General features: G+C 41.8%; 1 protein-coding gene across 3 annotated transcripts in view; it reads left to right on the top strand.

Moving 5' to 3' along the window:
* Nucleotides 1-20425, top strand: part of arhgef39 (Rho guanine nucleotide exchange factor (GEF) 39) — a 98824-nt gene that overhangs the window by 47680 nt on the left and 30719 nt on the right. For 2 of the 3 annotated variants that reach the window (XM_044186452.1, XM_044186451.1), the window contains exon 7: nt 19862-19990. The exons of the other annotated variant lie outside the window; for it this stretch is intronic. In XM_044186452.1, coding sequence (XP_044042387.1) covers nt 19862-19990 — 129 coding nt within the window. The remainder of the gene's footprint in view (nt 1-19861; nt 19991-20425) is intronic. 3 annotated transcript variants of the gene reach the window in all.

Genomic DNA, 20425 nt, shown 5'->3' with positions numbered 1-20425 from the left:
GTCACCAGGTCAATAAAAGGGTCAGCAGCCATTGTTTAGTTTTTTTGTTAGCACCAACGGCTACTACATAAAGTCTGTCAGCTAACTTTAGGAAGTAACTTTGAGGAGAACAAAAGACAGAGCGACCAGTTCCTCCATCTACACAAACGGACTGCACAGCAAGGACTTTTCTCCAATCATAACAGAAATTCTTCCCCGCCTAGCTCATGGCCAGCTAACAAGGAGGGCCGCAAAGCAACTACTTCCTTTCCGGACTGGTAACGTAACCACTGGACATATAACTGCGCATAACATTGCATAGCAGAGTACACGGCTAAGCAAAGGACTGTGTTACTTTTGTGAATGTATCTGATTTGGTTTATTGTTGTGATGTGTTTTCACTGTTAGGTTATTTTGGTAGCGACATGTTAAGTTGATGTTAGTGATGTTCACACAGACAAAGGGTCTTGCATGCTACTAACTATCCTCTTTCTAACCTTGGACCAGTTAAAATCCCTTCACTATAAGCCTTCTCTTACCAGTGTTATTTTGTGATAATTATTTTTATGGTGCACAGTGCGATCACTCATAAAAATGTGAGGAATAACTTAAACGAAATAGAGCTTACTTCATCAGTGAGCATATTTGTTTCACTTTTCTTCTTGCTAATGTCTGAATGCATATTGAAAAAGTACAGTCTGTGTTATTTTCTTAATAAATACTGTTAATAGTCCAAAATTATGTGAAAATAGATAGTTTTTAGCCAATTAACATAAAATTTTGTAAATCTAAATTTCCCCACTGCAACCACAGTACCTAAGCCCTCCAGAAACCTAGGGAAAACCTTGGATTTGTATGTAGTAATTTTGTAAGTGTCTTGTATAGGATTACATTTGAGTGTACAGATCTTTCTGTTTTTCAGGTATACTCTGTGTACATTGCTCCTTGTTTGTTACCAATTCCTCTTGTCAACCCCAGTTCAAAAATGTGTTCACTCACTCACAAATACTAAAAGATCATAAAGATCAAAGAGAGAAAAAAATGGCATGTACAAAAATAACTATCATCTGTTTTATTCATTTTTGTTTCAGGAGACACCTTGACTAGTGGTCGCTGGATGGTGAGCATTGAAGGCAAGGTTGTATGTGAAGGCACCCAGTTTACCTTCCTTTCTACATATCCAAACCTGAGTAGCAGGATAAGGTGGCGTGTACATTGGAGTTCATTCAAAGGTAAGGGTTGAACTCTCACAACCTCAGAACCTACCTTTTACATAGATATTGACTCCATTAAGAATATATGGTGGCAGGAAAACTTCCAATCCATAAACAGAATTATATCCATCATAAAGCTGAAAAGAATCTGCATTAAATATTGTGTGTGTTTCCTGCCTTCAGCATGTTCGGTGCAGCTTGCAGTTCATTTCTGGGCCAGCCTGCATAGACAAAGGGCAGAGTTCAACCCAAGGGAGCGGAAGCGAAGAGCAAGCAAGAGCGTGATCTTTAAGCTTCTTCCTGTTTCATAGTCTTCTGTCAAGGGGGCAACGGTGTCCAATGTCAACAGTGCGAAACTTCACTCATCCCATCCTAAATCTCTCCTGTCTTAATTCATTCTTCGTTACTTTTTCTTTCTAAAGAATAAATAAATGTCTAATTCTCGCATGTTTAATAGCGTGGCATTCTCTGCTGCTGAGTGATACCAAACATATCTTAGGAATCAACCACTGATCACTACCTGAATAATACAGTTAGTTAGGGGGTTACTTTTGTGTCTTTATTATGCAATCATACCGAATGAGGAGCAAAACTTTCCACACTGCAATCAAAAAGTAGATTTGAGAGCAAAACAATCAACACTGCAATCATAAAATGTTTTAGTGCAAGTAAAATAAATATGTGATTAAAATTGTATTAATGCAAATCCAAAGGTTTTGTTTGCGAATCCAAAAGTTTTGTTTGTGAATCAAAAAGTTTAGCTTTTCAATCCAAAAGTTTTACTTGCTGTTGAGCTGAATCTCGTGGGCGGGACCTACTCTGAAAGATAAGACATGTTTCTATTGGCCAATCTCGATTGGAGTGACAGCTTGGCAACATCCACTGTTAATAGACGAGAGAGGGAGTTTTGAAGTCCATGGAAAAGACAGTGTTGGAGCAGAGAAGACAGAAAATCAATGCGCATGTTTACACACAACCTCTGTCTTAGTAATAGCAAGAATGTTATGTTTGAACTGGTGCACATGGATTGCTTTTGTTGCAAACTGAGTTAAAAAAAATACATATTTAGGAAGCCTGTAGCTGCTAGCTTAGCTCAATTAGCTATAGTCACTCGCTCGTCATAGGTACGTTACGTGCCCAGGCTGATGTTGTACATGTAGCTACTAGTTAACAGGACAATTTGTGTTCAACGATCTAGTTTATGTTATATTGTGATGCGCTGTATTATTGTGTGGTTCCGTTGTGGATGGGCCAGGAAAAATTGGGGTTCTGATTGTAGTCTTTTGCTGTGTTTCGATTGTGCAGATGGAGGAACCGGTCACTCCGTCTATTCTCCTCAGAGTTAGATGCTCAGCGCTCTTGTTGCTTGTTAAAGTCAGCTGGCAGACTTTAAGTCGTAGCCGCTAACGCTAATTAAACTTTTTGGAGGGATCTAGCAAGCTCTCGCGGCGCTGCTGTAAGATCAGAGAGTTTGGTTCTGCTGCGTGTCTGCTCCGAGCAGGACGCGCTGGAAGACAGCTAGCAGCTGTCCGCTGCAGCAGAAGAGTCCAGGAGAAAGAGAGCGCGAGCAATGTCCAGCTGATCCTTTTATTGACTTGGTGACACCACGGGTCACAGGTCAAACTGACCAGAGTTCATAGACTGATGTGAAGTTCAAAAAAGTTCAGTTTAAGTCACACAAATGAACAAATTCATCTGTGGAGTCACAGTGGTCCCATCATTGGCCAATAGAGATGAGTCTTACATCTTTCAGTGTAGGTCCCTCAACTTTTCTATTCAAAAGCAAAACTTTTTCAATTCGCAAATAAAACCTTTGGATTGAAAAGCAAAACTTTTCGATTCACAAACAAAACCTTTGGATTTGCAAACAAAACTTGGATATGCATTAATATATTTTTAATCACAAATTTATTTTACTTGCAATCAAACATTTTTTGACTGCAATGTCAATGGTTTTACTCTCAAATATATTTTTTGATAGCTGTGTGGAAAGTTTTGCTCTCAAACCTAGTCTGTTTGATTGCATAATAAAGACACAAAAGTAACCCTATATTAGTCAATTGGCTGAAGAAGAACAAAATGAAGACTTTGGAGTGACCTAGTCAAAGTCCTGACCTGAATCCCATTGAGATGCTATGGCATGACCTTAAAAAGGCAGTTCATGCTCGAAAACCCTCCAATGTGGCTGAATTACAACAATTCTGCAAAGATGAGTGGGCCAAAATTCCTCCACAGCGCTGTAAAAGACTCATTGCAAGTTATCGCAAATGCTTGATTGCAGTTGTTGCTGCTAAGGTTGGCCCAACCAGTTATTAGCTTTAGGGGGCAATCACTATTTCACACAGGCTCATGTAGGTTTGGATTTTGTTTTCCCTTAATAATAACAACCTTGATTTAAAAACTGCATTTTGTGTTTACTTGTGTTATCTTTGACTAATATTTAAATTAGTTTCATGGTCTGAAACATTTAAGTGTGACAAACATGCAAAAAAAAAAGAAATCAGGAAGGGGGGAAACACTTTTTCACACCACTGTATATATGAATTGCCCAACCCAAATTTCACATAATGTAGGAGATACTAGTGGATCATGAGTTCAGTATTATCATGACAGACAGTATTTTTGACTTACTTCTTTAGTCTTCTTCAAACAGAAATTTGGACCTGTATTATTAAGATGCACTTGCTGTTACCACCAGTTACCACCTGTGTCACCAGATCAACCAGAACTAAAATTGGTAGGAATAAGTTTAATTATTTATTCAGTAAAAATACTAAACATTAGCTTAATCAGTTTTATGTTATCAATCCACAATTCCAAACCAACAGGGTGTTGTACAGGAGCTGAGGTGCAAATGGTTTGATGTTGTGGCAAACACTTTGGAGGAAATAGGTTTATTTATCTAGAAGAGATGTGATTATTGGGGGCTGCTGTTGTTTGCATACAATTACAGACTGACAGCTGAGCTGATTTGCAGGAGGCCAATGTATTATGGGCTACAGGAGCTGCTGTAGTGGAGACCAGCGTCCCTCTAATTAATATGGCCATGCCTATGCGTCCCTACACACACATTCAAACACAACACACAGCCCAGCCTGACCCATTCAGCAGACTATCAGGCCCAATCAAACTGTATTTTAATTTGGTGCTTGCTCAGTTAAGTTCTCTCCAAGAGCTCTCTGATGAAATTAAGCTAAATCAGGCTGCAATGCTGAGTGAGCCCCCAAAACAAAGATTCCACCTTCTTCAAATGTCTGTGTATCTGTGTAGCATTTGGTAGAATGCAATAGACTTTAGTGTATTACCAAAAGAGGAACACATCATTTTTGGATATATTTTGTCTTGGTATTCAGATCTTAATGTTAGTTGAAGAAAATACAGTAGTAGAGAGATGACAGTAAATGAGAGAAGAGGGAGATGGGGAATGACATGCAACAAAGGTCTCTGGCCATACATGACCGGGGCGTTGCATTTAATGTGTCTTAAATTGGCCAGAAATCAGTATCTCATAGTACTGATTTCATAGTTACATATCATAGAGATCACTGACAAGTGCATTTTTCAGCTGTAAAATGTCCTGAATTCATATCTTGGCCACATTTCTTAGTAAGAAAAGGTGAATATTGGCTGATATATTAGATATTTTTAAACTCTCAAATGTCAATCGGCATCTGCCTGAAATTCCAGTATCAATTAGCTGTAGTCAACAGAGTGTATTTAGAGAGGAGAAACTAAAACATTATCTATGTATAAGATATAAGAGATATTACAATGAATACATGTTGGACTTTGTGAATGAATTCATTACAATTATTAGAACATAACAACTGTGATTGTTATGTAAATAAGTTTTTTTTCCCCACCCCAATATGAATTGCAAGTAGGTAGAAGCATTCACTATTAATTTCACTCAGCTGGAACAGTTAAATAAACTCAGACAGTTGTGTCAAGTTGTATTGCAGTGTTTAGGACAGTAAAACACATATTTGAAAGCTATAGGTAGAACAATCAGAACTCAATGCAATTAAGGTCCTCCCACAGACAGTCGGTGTAGTATTATTCACTTACAATAAATACAGTTAATACAGTATGTAATCAATCAAACTGCAAACTGTCAGGGGTGGACATCAGTGGTATCAGATCCTGTTTCTGATTAAAGGACGTCACATCTAGATATCCTCAGACTGATGTTTTCACAAACCTAAAACCATACATGTTCCTTTGACTAATTCATTCAGGCAGTGCTGAGTATGTTTGTTATATTATTATATTTATGAGCACCAAGTGTCTCTATTTGCCTGTCCTCAACTTATGTGAAAAATAAAACTACTTCTAAGTTTTATATAGAACAATTTAAAGCATTGTGCAGTGCTTCACAGTTGACAGAGATAAACACTTGACAGATTCATACAGAGGTAAAATAGAATAAGTTAAAGAGTCCTATTATGCTTTTGGGGTTTTTCCCTTTCATTTAGTTATATACCTTTTTGGTGCATGTAAAACATATGCAAAGTTACAAAGCACAAAGTCCACTCCAGAGGGAGTTATTCTCTTTGGCAGAAAACACTGCTCTTTAACTGCCTGAAATGCCTCGTTTGTAGTCCAGCCTTTTCTTCCGTTAACACAGCACCACCTCCAGCTAGGTGACCTTCCTCCAGCTACAGTATGTGACCATGCCGCCCACTGAAACCTGAATCTACCTTGCTGTCTGCTGTTATTATTTCCTTACTAACGCTGATTCCGGTAGCACGAAGATGTGGAAGTTATGACCAAAGCACGCCAATTGCTCTGTTGTTGGCTGCAAGAACCAAAACAAAAGTCTTCATCTGCTCCCACCATCTGAGGAAGTGAAAACCCAGTGGATTAACTTTATTTTTGATGGAAATGTCCCCACAATAACAGGAAAACTTATTTGTGTGTGCAAACTACTGTATTTTACTTCGGACTGCTTTTTCAACTGGGGCCTGTAAAAAGCTAAGAGCTAAGCACGGGAACTGCTCTGTTTTAAGCTGCACAGACCAGCACAAATCGCTACATCAGCCCCAGCCTCAGAGGACAAAGCTGAGTGGATAAAGTTTATTATTGATGGCAACGTTTGTGTGCATTTTACTCTGAGCTTCTTTCTCAACAAGGGCTGGTAACAGTAACGCTATGAGTGCTTGAGCAGAACTAGTGTATGTTTAAATGTGTAGCTGCTGTAATGAAGAATCTAACAAAATTAACTGGGATGAGCTAGAGCAACCAAAATACGCTACCAGTAACACACAAGCGCTGGCGACCGTAAATGAGACAATATGCTTACAGCAGCACGTTAGCCAAGCAGAGCAACTACTCAAGCAACTGGAAGATCCTGAGAGTCATCCGGAATAGGGAAAAGGTGGCACAGCACTGGAGATTTGCCAAAGGGGTCTGGATCCATAAGGAGGCAGATTCCAAGAGAATCTCACTGCTGAGCGTGGAAGGAAAAATCTTCTTTAGCATCCTAGCAAGGCAGCTGGCTGACTTCCTCTCAAGTAACAATTACATAGACACATCGGTGCAAAAGGGAGGGATCCGTGGAGTGGCGAGGTGTCTAGAACACACTGGAGTGGTGACCTAGCTCATCCCTGAAGCCTGGGAGAACAAGGGAGACCTCATGGTGCATTGGCTAGACCTAGCCAATGTGTATGGCTCTATCCCCCACAAAGTGGTCCTGAAAGCCATGACCAAGCACCATGTGCCACACCACGTTGTGGACCTGATCCAGGATTACTACGGACAGTTGAAGATGAGAATCTCAGCGGGTTCAGTAACATCAAAGTGGCACAATCTGGAGGTTGGGATAATCACAGTGTGCACCATCTCTGTGACCCTATTCACCCTGGTGATGAACATGATTGTCAAGACAGCAGAACCAGAGTGTCGGGGCCCTCAGACTCGGTCAGGGACTCATCAGCCTACAATCAGGGCTTTTGTGGATGACCTGACAGTCACCACAGAGTGAGTGCCACACTCTTATCCTGAATTAGTTGACTTTCCTAGAAAATTGTGTGGAAAAACGTTGCCTTAAACCATTTAAGTTTTTACACAATTTGAAACTAAACAGGTCAAGTTGTATTAACATAGAACCTTAATTGGATGCAGTATACATATTAAAGTTTACATTAGTAGTCTTTACTCAAAATCATCAGTTCAGAAAGAATATCAATGCACAGCATTTAGCAATAATCTGCTATATCCTTGTGAATGACTGGACAAATACAGACATGCAATAAAACTGGATACAAGCCTCTAAAACTTCAACTTGACTGGAAGAGCACAGATGAACTGTATTAACTATATCAAATCAACTGAGCACTAATAAGGAGCCTACACTCCTACATCTTGTACTGTAGAACACAAGTTATCAAACTTGCAAAGGTTTGGAGGGGCTATTGGGTTCAAAGAGGGGTCAATGACAACATGGTGAATATACAGGGGCATGAGGTAGTAGTGAACAATTAATGCTGCAAAAACAAATAATAAATAAAACAATAATCCTCCCTCAGTGTAGACCGGTGGGATGGTGACATGTCATTATGGCTATGCAGACAGGCAGCACCAGAGGGCAGAGAGTGATGATGTCACCGGTAGCAGCGGAAGAGCACAGTCACAAGTGCCTGTGTATTCAATTTATTTATATAGTGCCAATTCATAACAGAAGTTATCTCATTGCACTTTTCCTATAGAGCAGGGCTAGACCGTACTTATAATATTATTCACAGAGACCCAACAAATCCCACCATGAGCAAGCATTTGGCGACAGTGGCAAGAAAAAAATTCCTTTAAGAGGCAGAAACCTTGGACAGAACCAGACTCAATGGTGGGCGGCCATCCGCCGTGTTAGGTTTTGAGAGAGAGAGAGAGGTTTTGGGGGAGAGGGGTGGGGCAGAGGTAGGCCCAATGCAAATACCACCTAGAATGTTTTTTGTTTTTTGTGTATGCATTTGTGTATGCGTTTGTGTTTTAATAATATGTGTTACTCACGTGCTGGCAGACCCCAAGGTTGAGGTGTCTCTGCATGTAAGACCTAAACATTATGCACAAGCATACATACTGTACTTATAGTGCTCACTTATTCATTATTGTACGCTACAGAACTACAGTCCTCATAACAATATACACACACAATGGAATGTAAATTTTTGCACTCAGACAGCATTTATTTACATTGCAAGCTGGTTTTTCAATGTTTGTAACCTTGCTTTTAGTTCACTGTGGCCCAACATGAGAAGTACCTTTTTGATGAACTGGAATGTGAGCTTCATAGACTTGGGGTAGTTCAGATGCAGTGCGTATGCAAATCCAAACAGAATGCCAATAGCTTTTGGCAGATCTTGAATGTTGTCCATCATGACCTCTTCCTCAATGATGATCTCCAACAAGGCTAGACTGAGATGTAGGGAAGATGAGAGCATAGCACCGTGATGCTCAACGAGGAGGATTCCAATGTCAGTGTGGCAGAATGAGTCATTTCCATCAGAGTCCTTAGTAAACCATCACCCAAAGAGGTTGGAAAGAGCTGTTGCTATTAAGGTTTCCTAGTGTAAAGTTTTAACCGTTTGAGCTTCACAAAAGAACACCTATCCAGCCTCATTATATTGGGGTGCTGGGAGACAGGAGAGATCGTGGCAGACTGGAAACCTCACCAAATCCCACAGAAACTAACTGGATGGACAGATTGTACTAGTAATAAATGGAACAGTATCATATTCTTTAATTGTATAAAACTATGCTCACAGGGTTTATCAAAGACAGGAAATATCAAATAAGGATGAAAATTCTAGATTACGCCATCATGGTCTTTTTAGATACTCTCTGAGAAAGTAAGAGGTTACTTACAAAGCCTCCTTTGTAGAAGTCTGTGGGGTTGTCACCAAGGATAATAGGAAGCCCTCTGAGCACCAGTGTCTGAATATCAGTTGGCTTTGTAGTCTTTTAGGGATGTAGTGGCAATTTCTTCGGAATAAAGAAACACTCAAGGCAATCACTTGTCTTTCTGTAGGTTTACTTCAAGCGTCTGCAGACGGACTCACAGCAGCAAAAACATACATCAGTATAATCTGCTCTGAATGAGTACAGAGGAAAAAGAGCATCAGTTATTATATCAGAGTCCGTTTGTTCTTGCCATTACAATTCCATAATCCATTACAAGCATAAATTAATCTTAAAATAAATGCTAATCAAAATAATTAAGAACAAACGTTAAGTAGGAAAAGAAAAATCAAACAACCAGACAAGTGGGGAAAACCTCAAGTGTCAGAGGAAGAAAAACCCCACATATACTTATCATTAGCTTATCAAGCAACCTTCAATTCAGTAGCCTGTCATTAGCAGTTATAAGTTATAAACAATAAGCATGCTTGAATCAACAACAGAACTATTATTATTATTATTATAACTGTAACCATTAGGTAAATAGCTCTAGCAGTAATATATGAGCATGCATGAGCATTTTATTCTAAATTCGCATCATACTTCAAAATCCAGTGTGGCAATTTTATTCTCCTCAAATCATCTCATTGTCAAACGGTGGAATCCATTCAACAGAGCTGGATGTTTCATTTGGCATATTTATATACTGACCCATAGATGATTTAATTGCTGTAGCAATCATTGATCTGAAGCAGGGAATTACACAGCAGGTCAAAAGGAGGAAGAGCACAATAACTAGGAGCACGGGTGCCAACATTTTCATCAACACATTCTTCCATCCTCCCATAGTCAGCCATGACCACATGACCCATCCTCCCACACTCTGGGAGTCTAGGCTTTTCTCCTCATGCAGTAGGTTGTTTAGGTGGGAAAAACATGAGTCATATTGTCTGTGATGTCTGGAACATAGGTGCAGCAATCAGTCCCAATAATATGACAAACTCCTCCTTCACTATCCAACATCAAGTCCAAAGCCATCCTATTCTGGAGGGCCACGTTTTTGATCCCCTGCATGGTAGGAGTGAGAGTGGATAACCCTACCTCTACCAGTGCCGTCAAGTTCTCAAGATCTATGGCCAGGTGGTCTATCTTGTGTGCATTATTCACAGTCCCCCACCAGGGGAGGATGGCACTGATTCTTTTCTCCCTTGGTGACACTCTCGTAGTGGATCGCTGTGCTCTGTGTGGTAGGTAATAGTGAGCATAGTGGGTTTGAAAATGAGTGATGGTGGGTAGAAGGTTCACAGATGTTATCAGCTTAGCAAGGTAGCAGGTGCCACACCACCCCGGTCTGAGGGATTGATAAACATGTTGTCCACATACCCACACATGCTCTCTTAGGGATCCAAATCCTTCCTCTGTAGCCATCAGGACGATAGGATTGTCGCTTTCTGGGCGGTGTAAGCTGGTGGTGTCAGTCACATTCAGCTGAGCGATGTATGGCTGAGGTCCCCTGCATTCGCTTCGGGCTCCCTTGTTCCCCTCGATGCCGCATGTTGTAGTGACAATCTGTTTGCATGCTGATGTCCCCAGGAAGTGATCTCTAAAAGTCTAGCACTGTCTAGTGAATCCAACCATACCGGCCTGGGATGTTGGATTGGTAGTCATGATGGGCCGATGAATCCCTTGCTGGGTTATTTGACTCATGTTCCAAAACCTTGCTGTGGAGCCGTCGTAGTTGGTGATGCTGATGTTACATAGCTCTGGTTAATCACTTTTCTGGCAGTAGTCAGTATAGTTGCATACCATGCGTTGTCTTCCAGCTGAGCTGGGATGTTGGGGAAGATGGATGCTACCTCCCTTTTGACCCCTCCTTCTTCTAGGGTTAGTTGTGATTCAAATGTTTCCATTAGTGAGACTGATGACAGGACAATGATGACAGCGAGCAGCACCCCGCCTCCGTGGCATCTCAGTCCATCACCCCTCCATCGCCATCTTTCTCTGGTCTCAAGTGTCATCTTATCAGCAATATCTGGTAGGGACCATTCCATCTGCGATCCCGCCAGTTCTTTCGTCTGAAATTCTTCACCACAATCCAATCACCAGGCTCCAAGTCATGCAGTTTCCTCTCTGCAGCCCTTGGAATGGCTTCCTTCACCTGTTTGTGAATATCAGAAAGCACAGAGGATAAGTTTGCGCAATAGCGTAGCATCTCATCCTCACATTGGCTGGTGTCAGGAAGTTGTCTTTCCACTGGCCCAATACCAGTGTTTAATGGTCTGTCTCATCACAACACTTAGCCAGGTTGTTTTTCAGAGAACTGTTCTCCCTCTCCACGGCTCCTGCGCTGGCTGGGTGATAAGCACAATTATGTTTTAAATCAATACCAAGATACTCTCCTACACTCTTCAATGCTGCGCTCATGAAAGGTGTACCATTATCACTGGAGATCTTATCTGGAAAATCCCAGCGTGGGACCATATTAAATCCATTTGCGAACCAGCATCTGTTCCGCTCCAGCACCATGCTCCTCTTTGACCCATGGTCTCGCCCATGGGTCAACACAACATAATAATGGAACAGATACTTTGGTAAGCATGGTCACTTGGTCCATACCACACTTTGTCTGTGATAGTGCAGCCTGCCTTTCGCCACACTGCTTTTTCCTCTGCCGTTTCTCTTGTCTGCAGTCCCTGCAGATCAGCTGTAGGTGTCAGAGGTTCATTAGTTAATGCAACACATTGAGTGATCGGTGTTTGTTTGGCAGCAGCTTTTGCTGCCTTATCCGCTCTGGCATTCCCCTGTGAGATAGGATCAAGGTTGTTAGTGTGTGCTTCACATTTACAAATGGCAATCTGCTTAGGCAACAGCACAGCATCCAAGAGTTCAGCAACCAGTGTGTGATGTGCAGTGAGTTTGCCTGTGGATGTAAGGAGGTTTCTGTTTGCCCAGAGTTTTCCAAAGTCATGCGCCACTCCCCATGCATATCTGCTATCTGTGAAAATGTTCAAAGTTTGGTCATTAGCACATTTACATGCTTCCGTTAATGCAACTAACTCTGCTGCCTGTGCTGAGTAATTTGATGGGAGTGGTTTAGCCAGAATTGTTTCATACAATGTTGTTACTGCAAACCCTGCAAGATTTTTACAGTTGCTGGATCTCGTGATGCTGTGCTGTCAACAAACAGCTCCAGCTCTGGATTGATCAATGGTGTTTCCTGCAGATCTGGTCTGGGGGAGCACGTCTCTGTTATCACTGCCACACAATCGTGAAGTTCACCGTCTGCCGCTGTCGGGAGGAGAGTTGCTGGGTTAAGCACTGTACATCTCTTAACAGTGATATTAGGCATTTAAAGCAATATGATGTTGTATCTTAACCACCTGGCTGTTGAGAGATGTGAGGTTTTCTGTTCAAGAAATATCATTGAGACAGCATGTGGAACCAACAGTGTCGGATCAGCATAACCCACAATGTCACGTTAGGCTATAACAGCTTTCTCTGCAGCCACCACAGCCTTCAGACAATTTGGCAGCCCAGCTGCTACAGGGTCAAGTTTGCTGGAAAAATAGCCCACTGGTGTCAGCCTCCCCCCATGTTCTTGTAGTAGTACAGAAGTCATGAACCCACCCCTCTTGTCAACAGTCTGTGTGAAAGGTCTGTTACTGTCAGGGAGACCAAGCGTTGGGGGTGTCTGGAGGGCCAGCTTTAAGTCCACAAAAGCCTTCTCTGCTTCTGGTGTCCAGTGGACTTTGTCTTTTGCTGCAAGACCTTTCCCATGTACAATATCTGCAAGGTAATTGAGCAGAGCTAGTGTGTCTTTTACACAAGCTTCTCTTGTTTTTGAGCAGATCATAAGATCATCTACATATTGTAGGAGCGCACTTCCTTCTGTCAATTTTAACATTTCCAAATTGTTTTTAACGCATCGTTAAAGATTCCAGGACTCTCCGAATACCCTTGGACGAGTCTGGTGAATGTAAAACTCTTACCTTAAAAAGAGAACGCATACCAATACTGGCTGTCAGGATCCACTGGGATGCTGAAAAAAGCGTTAGCCAGGTCAACAACTGAAAACCACTTTCTCCCAGGTGGCACCTGTGAGAGTATCGTGTGTGGGTGGGAAGATTGGGTGCTCGTGCATGTATTGCTGCATTTACCGCCTGCAAGTCCTGCACAAATTTCTGATGTTGTGGCTCTCTGGCGTCCCAGAGTTTCCGTACGGGGAAAATAGGTGTCCGGACTGGAGATTTTGCGCAGAGAATAATCACTCCTGCTTTTAAAAGAGAATCAAACACCGGTTTAATACCGTCAACAGCTTCCTTCTTCAAAGGATAATGGTGCAATGGATAGCGCATTGGACTTCTAATTCAAAGGTTGTGGGTTCTGACACGGCTTGTATGAAGATTTTGGTATGATTACTACAGGCTCAGCATCTTTAATTAATCCTACATCATACTTGTGTTGTGCCCACAAGTAGGATGGTACCTGATTTAACTCAGGACCTTCTGAGAAGTCTTTCACAACAATATTTTTGTCATGACTTATTTCATCCTCTGATGTTACCAAACTGGCCATTAAAAACTGAATCTGGAATGAGCTCAATGCTTCTTACCCCTGTTGCTATAGCTGAAAATCTTTTCTGGAATACCTGAAGTTGGTTGTGAAAATCTACACCTGAGTCTGATGTCTTTACCCAACCAGCAGCTTCCTCACAACGTCTGGCCCAAGGGCCCAAGCATTCCCATGTATCCTGCTTTGCCTCGGAAATCAGAGTGTTATTTACAGAGCCAGCAGCTGTGTGAGGCAGCTTCCATTGATAAGAGTACATCAGCTCCCTGCTATTGTGTTTCACATATTGTGATGCAGTGTCAGAAATTCTGGCCACAATGATGCCTTCGGGAGTGGAAATCAGAATAATTCCTAATCTTATCATCTTATCTCTTCCGATAATGTTGATCGGGCATTGTTTAGATAACAAGAATGAATGTTTAACGTGTTTCTCAATTTCTTCACTGCATGACAATGGTGTGGTATACCTTTTCACCAGGGGTATTCCTGAAACTCCTACTGTCCTCACAAATCTGCAACTCATCTTTGGAAGGACTGCAAATTCTGACTCTCTGATGACAGAATCAGTCACACCAGAATCCACACGAAAAACAATATATTTTCCAGCAACATTGATTGTGTGTTCAGACAGAATACATGTGTGTCAATGAGAGGGACCCAGGTGGAACGGTGAGGTTACAGGGAGCAGAGGTGAAGAAGGTGCAGGACTTTAAGTACTTAGGGTCAACGGTTCAGAGCAATGGAGACTGTGGAAAAGAGGTGAAGAGGCGAGTGCAAGCAGGTTGGAACGGGTGGAGAAAAGTGTCAGGTGTGTTGTGTGATAAAAGAGTATCAGCAAGAATGAAAGGAAAGGTGTTCAAGACGGTGGTGAGACCAGCGATGTTGTACAGCTTAGAGACAGTGGCACTGAAGAAAAGACAAGAGGCAGAGCTGGAGGTAGCAGAGCTTAAGATGTTGAGGTTCTCTTTGGGAGTGACGAGGATGGACAGGATCAGGAATGAGTACATCAGAGGGACAGCTCATGTTAGATGTTTCGGAGATAAAGTCGACACCCCATCTAGTCAGTCAGCCTGCTCGTGATTCTTGGGGCAATATTTTGCCCAATGTCCCATTTTGCCACATTTGAAACAAATGTCACTCCTTCTTCGTCCTCTTCCCCTTCCTCCATGTCTTTGTCGGCCTTGGCCCCGGCCTCTGTTCTGATTTTCATACACCCTCAGCTGCGCCATCTGTAATCTGTCTGTCAGCTGAGTACTTTTCTTCCTTTGCTCATCTTTGAGGAATTTTTCTGCATGGATAGCATGCCTCTCTATGGTCTCCAGGTTACCATACTCCCAGGTCAGCATATGTCCATGGTATGAAAATCAGTTGTGAGGTCCCATCTCCTGCTGCCACCTCCATCATCGGTGCAATCACTTTTAAGGAGGTGCAGGAGTTTGATCTGGGCCGGAATTCTTTGTTGCTTCGAGTGCGATGAGGGCTGGAAAGGCGATTGGGGGTGTTTGGGCCACCCCAATGTGATTTGTAGGCCTCTTTGGGTGCTGGAGGTGCGGGAATGAATCATCCTTCTCCTCCTGTTGCCTCATCCGGGTATATTGAGGCCACAGTTGGTGGTTGTGCCTCTGCTGGTGCTGTTGCTGTAGCTGCTGCTTGTCGTTGTTGAGACTGACTTCCTTTGACGGGGGCCGAGTCCAGGTCCAGATCCAGCTTGGCACACTGTGGGACATACTGAGACACAGAGGTGTTTGGTGGATCTGTCCCTGCCTTATTTTTATCCCTGATATGTGCTTCTTGTTGCCAACTCGTTGGCAATTTCTTCGAAATATAGAAACACTCAAGGCAATCACTTGTCTTTCTGTAGGTTCAAGCGTCTGCAGATGGACTCACAGCAGCAAAAACATACATCAGTATAATCTGCTCTGAATGAGTACAGAGGAAAAAGAGCATCAGTTATTTATCCAGTCTTCAGGGTCAGGCTCCTCAACCCGGGGAGAAGAGTGTCCCTGAAGTCTAGACATAACAGTCACTAGCATGTTTTGTATTTCTATGTCATCATTATCAGTGTACTGTTCTCATCTCGCAGTCCAAACAATCATACACAGATGAAGTATTGACGCCAAACAATTATAATAACATCTGTATGTTATTATATCAGAGTCCGTTTGTTCTTGCCGTTACAGGGAGTAAAATGACAACACAAGTTACATAGTTAGAATGACAATAAATGAATTGTCTATAAGAATGCTGAACCAACCAAGCACAATTTTGATTGTATTGCACAATCCAGGAGTACTTTCTGTGACATGTTGTCATTACATAAGCTGTGAAAAACAATGCAAGTGCAAAATGGGTATAGACCAATCTTGGTGTCTTGTTAAAGCTGTGTCAACAGCTGCCCAATGTTCTCTCTTAGATCGAAATACCTCAATAAGACGAAGACTGATCGATTCTTATTTGAGGTTCTTGCCCACAATCCTGTTGAACTCCATGCACACCTAAAAAATACAGAGAATGCTCCAGTATTACATTTCACAAAAAAATAAATACTAACCCTTACCCTAACCCATAATACTATAGCTGGGGTGCTAGTGTGAGGTGAGCAATCAAAATTGATCACACTTACAGGAGCACTAAGTGATTCCTGCAAGTACTTTCTTTTGCACTCTACCTGTATCGTGTGTGCGTCTCAATACTGCCACCATACTACACCAGCTTTGCAGGGCCAATCATGCTAATTTAATGGTGAAATTGTCCCCTCCTCTCCCTTACAGAAATGTAACATACTAAGTTATCTCAGCTTAACATGATCATTGCACTGCGTATTTCAGCTGAATACTGCAAACAACTAATTTGATTTAGTAATGAGAACTTTTTTTACTAAACATGAAAGAATAAGTAATGACCACTCCAAAGTTTAATTACAGCCAAATCAGGGTTTAGGGTGTAGGAAACAGGTGGATCCTTCAAGGGCTGGAAAAACTCATCTGGTGGGCTTGAATGGGCTTCAAGCCAGCAAAGTCAAGATCACTCGTGCTGAAGAAGGGTCGAGTCTTGGACAGGTTCCGCTTCAGCGTCAAAGGATCCCTGATCCCAACCGTCTCAGAGAAGCCAATGAAGAGCCTGGGTAAGGTCTTCGACAGCAGCCTTAAGGACTCCATATCTGTTCAGTCAACCTACCAGGAACTGGACAGCTGGCTGAGATCAGTCGACCGGTCGGGGCTCCCAGAAAAGTTCAAGGCGTGGATATAACAGCATGGTATATTGCCAAGCATACTCTGGCTACGAAGTCCCCATCTCCACTGTAGAGACCTTGGAAAGGAAAGTAACAACAACAACATTGTTTCGAATAATCTGAAAATGAAAACTGCATTTGACATTTCATTTTCAAAGACTTAACCTGCTGTACAGTGGACAATATTCAAATGCAATAAGCGAAACAATGCCCCCAGTCTATTGCATTTACATTTATTTATTTACATCTTATATCACCACATTCTTTTGGTGTCAACATGAAAATGAAAATGCAATCTGTCAGTCCTCTCATCAAGGCGGGTCCTCAGTTAGGACTTCACTTCCTCGTTCAGTGACTTTGTTCATTAACATTTAGAAGTTCTACCTACTGACCTGGGCGGACTCTGCCCGGACTGGGAGCTCGGAGCACAGGGGGAGTCTGCTGTTTACACCGCTAGAACAGGAGCTTTATACCGCTGGGAGGAGGAGGTTTTCAGGCCCGGGAACGGGGGACCGAGCGGGGAATGCTGTCCCACTTCACACCTCTCATGTCCCCGCCATGTCTTCGTCATCCCCGGGGTCAGAGTACCAGTCGGAACCACTGTAAATCACATTGGTACTGTATTCCCTGTCGGGCCTGAAAACCTCATCCTTCCAGCGGTCCAAAGCTCCTGTGCTAGCGGTGTAAACAACACCAACATTCCCCCAGTGCACCTAGCTCCTAGCATATACACACTGTTCCTAAAACACTATTGCTTACATACAAATCATTCATAGATGGGGTCATGGGGTCTGGCTGGGTCATGAAGAATATGTTAGCCTAAATGAATCCACTCCGCCCAGTCATATTAATGCTCACATTCCTCGAGGCACCGGCCGAGGAGGTGGAGTTGCAGCCATCTTCGACTCAAGCCTATTAATCAATCCTAAACCTAAACTAAATTATAACTCATTCGAAACCCTTGTTCTTAGTCTTTCACGCTCAACCTGGAAAACACGACAGCTAATTCTGTTTGTTATAGTGTACTCTCCTGGTCCTTATTCTGAATTATTATCTGAATTCTCTGAATTTATCTGAATTGAGTTTTTATCAAGTTTAGTCCTTAAAACAGATAATAATTAGTAATTACTGTAGGTGATTTCAATATTCATGTGGATGTTGAAAATGATAGCCTTAGTACTGCATTTATGTCATTATTAAATTCAATTGGCTTTTGTCAGAGTGTACATGAAGCCACTCACTGTTTAAACCACACCCTCGACCTTGTTCTGGTATACGGCATTGAAATTGAACATTTAATAGTCTTTCCACAGAATCCTTTATCATCAGACCATTATTTAATTACTTTAAAACTGCTATTACTGGACTACCTACTAAACTCCTACTCTAGATGTTTATCTGATAGCGCTGCGGCTAAATTCAAGCAAGCGATCCATCTGCATTTAATTCAATGTTATGTCTCAATATAACAGGACTCCTATGCAAATCGCAGCCCCTCCCAAATTGACCATCTAGTTGATAGTGCTGCAGGCTGCGAATGACACTTGATTCTATCGCCCCTCTAAAAAAGAAGATAATAAAACAAAGAAGGTTAGCTCCATGGTATAACAACCAAACCCGCAAATTAAAGCAAATGTTGCGAAAACTTGAAAGGAAATGGTGTTCCAACAACCTGGAAGAATCTCGTTTAGTCTGGCAAGATAGTCTTAAAACATATAGGAAAGCCCTCCGTAATGCCAGAGCAGCTTACAGTCATCATTAATAGAGGAAAATAAAAACAACCCCAGGTTTCTTTTCAGCACTGTAGCCAGGCTGACAGAGAGCCACAGCTCTATTAAACCATGTAGTTCCTACATACAGCCCTCAGTAGTAACGAGTTTCTTTAATAATAAAATTTTAACTAGGTGGGCGACCCACTCTACCACTAAGCCATAGCCGCCCCTATTGAGCTATGTATTCCTGTAGCCCTCAGTAGTAATGAATTCATGAGCTTCTTTAATAATAAAATTTTAACTATTAGAGTAAAAATTCATCACGTCCTGCCCTCAACCGGTACCAATTTATCTTCAAACACAGGAACCTTAGAAACAACTGTAAAACCTGATATATATTTTGACTGCTTTGCTCCTATCATGACTTTCTAAATAACAATAGTTTATTTGAGGATTTTCAGTCAGGATTTAGAGTGCATCATAGCACATGGACAGCACTGGTGAAAATTATAAATGACCTTTTAATTACATCAGACAATAGATTTGTCTCTGTACTCCACTAATTGTTAGATCTTAGTGCTGCATTCGACATCATTGACCATCACATCCTATTACAGAGACCGGAACATTTAATTGGCATTACAGGAACCGCACTAAGCTGGTTTAAATCCTATCTATCAGATTGATCTCAGTTTGTACATGTTAACGGTGAGTCCTCCGTGCATTAGTCACGGAGTTCCACAAGGTTCTGTGCTTGGACCGATTCTATTCACCTTATATATGCTTCCTCTAGGCAATATTATTAGGAAACACTAAACTTTCATTGTTATGCAGATGATACCTTTATCTTTTGATCAAGCCAGATGAAACTCACCAGTTAGCTAAACTTCAAGCATACCTTAAGGACATAAAAACCTGGATGACCTGCAATTTTCTGATGTTAAACTCTGACAAAACTGAAGTTATTGTATTTGGCCCCAAACACCTCTGAGACGCATTATCTAAAGATATACTCTACATATGTATGTATATGTATGTATGTATATACATATATATGTACATGTGTATATATATACTGTGCGTATATGTGTATGTGTGTGTGTGTATATACTGTATATATGTACATTGCAAAGTGATTTGCAACTTTGCCCTCAATGGTCTAATATACCCAGAAATATTATATTATTTCTCAGAAAGGATTTCATCAATGAGTGTCCTCACATGTATGGTGATACAAATGTTTGTGTGTGTGTTTGCTTTAGAGGCAGTGACTGCGATGTGTGAGGTTTCCCTGCATATCCAGAACAATACCCGATGCCACGAAAACCACCTGCAGCTTTACCGGGTGCAGAAACTGCTGAAAGGGCGAAAGACAAAGGTGTTGGCTGCAGGTTAGAGCCTCTGATCACATATTCCTTTTATCTCCTTCAAGAATCACCTCCATCTTCTCTCTACCTCTTTCTGCATCTATTGCTCTATATCCTTTGGGACACATTAGGGTTGAGGGGGAAGCAAGAGAAGTATAGACAAACTGAATGGAAATTACTTAAGTATGGAGACATTCTGAAGGTATTCATCTGGATTGCTTTTAATCAATGGAATTCATTGGACTTTCTCCAGGAAACTAAAGTAGTTTGCACATCACACTGAGCCCACTATATTAATGTGCTTTTCCCCTTCATCCTGCTTTCCCTCTCGCTCATTTATTTCCCTTCTTCCATTATGGAGCGGTGGCCCTTTTTTTCCTGCTACTCCCCCTCCTGTTGTTTGTCTGGCCTCCTTGTTGCTCTGCTCACCCTGCCAATCTCCCCCAGGACCAATTAGAA

The sequence above is a fragment of the Siniperca chuatsi genome, linkage group LG23, assembly GCF_020085105.1.
Source record: "Siniperca chuatsi isolate FFG_IHB_CAS linkage group LG23, ASM2008510v1, whole genome shotgun sequence".
Taxonomy (NCBI): Eukaryota; Metazoa; Chordata; class Actinopteri; order Centrarchiformes; family Sinipercidae; genus Siniperca; species Siniperca chuatsi.
The sequence above is the reverse complement of the archived record's forward strand: the minus strand, read 5'-3'. Positions and strand labels throughout refer to the sequence as shown.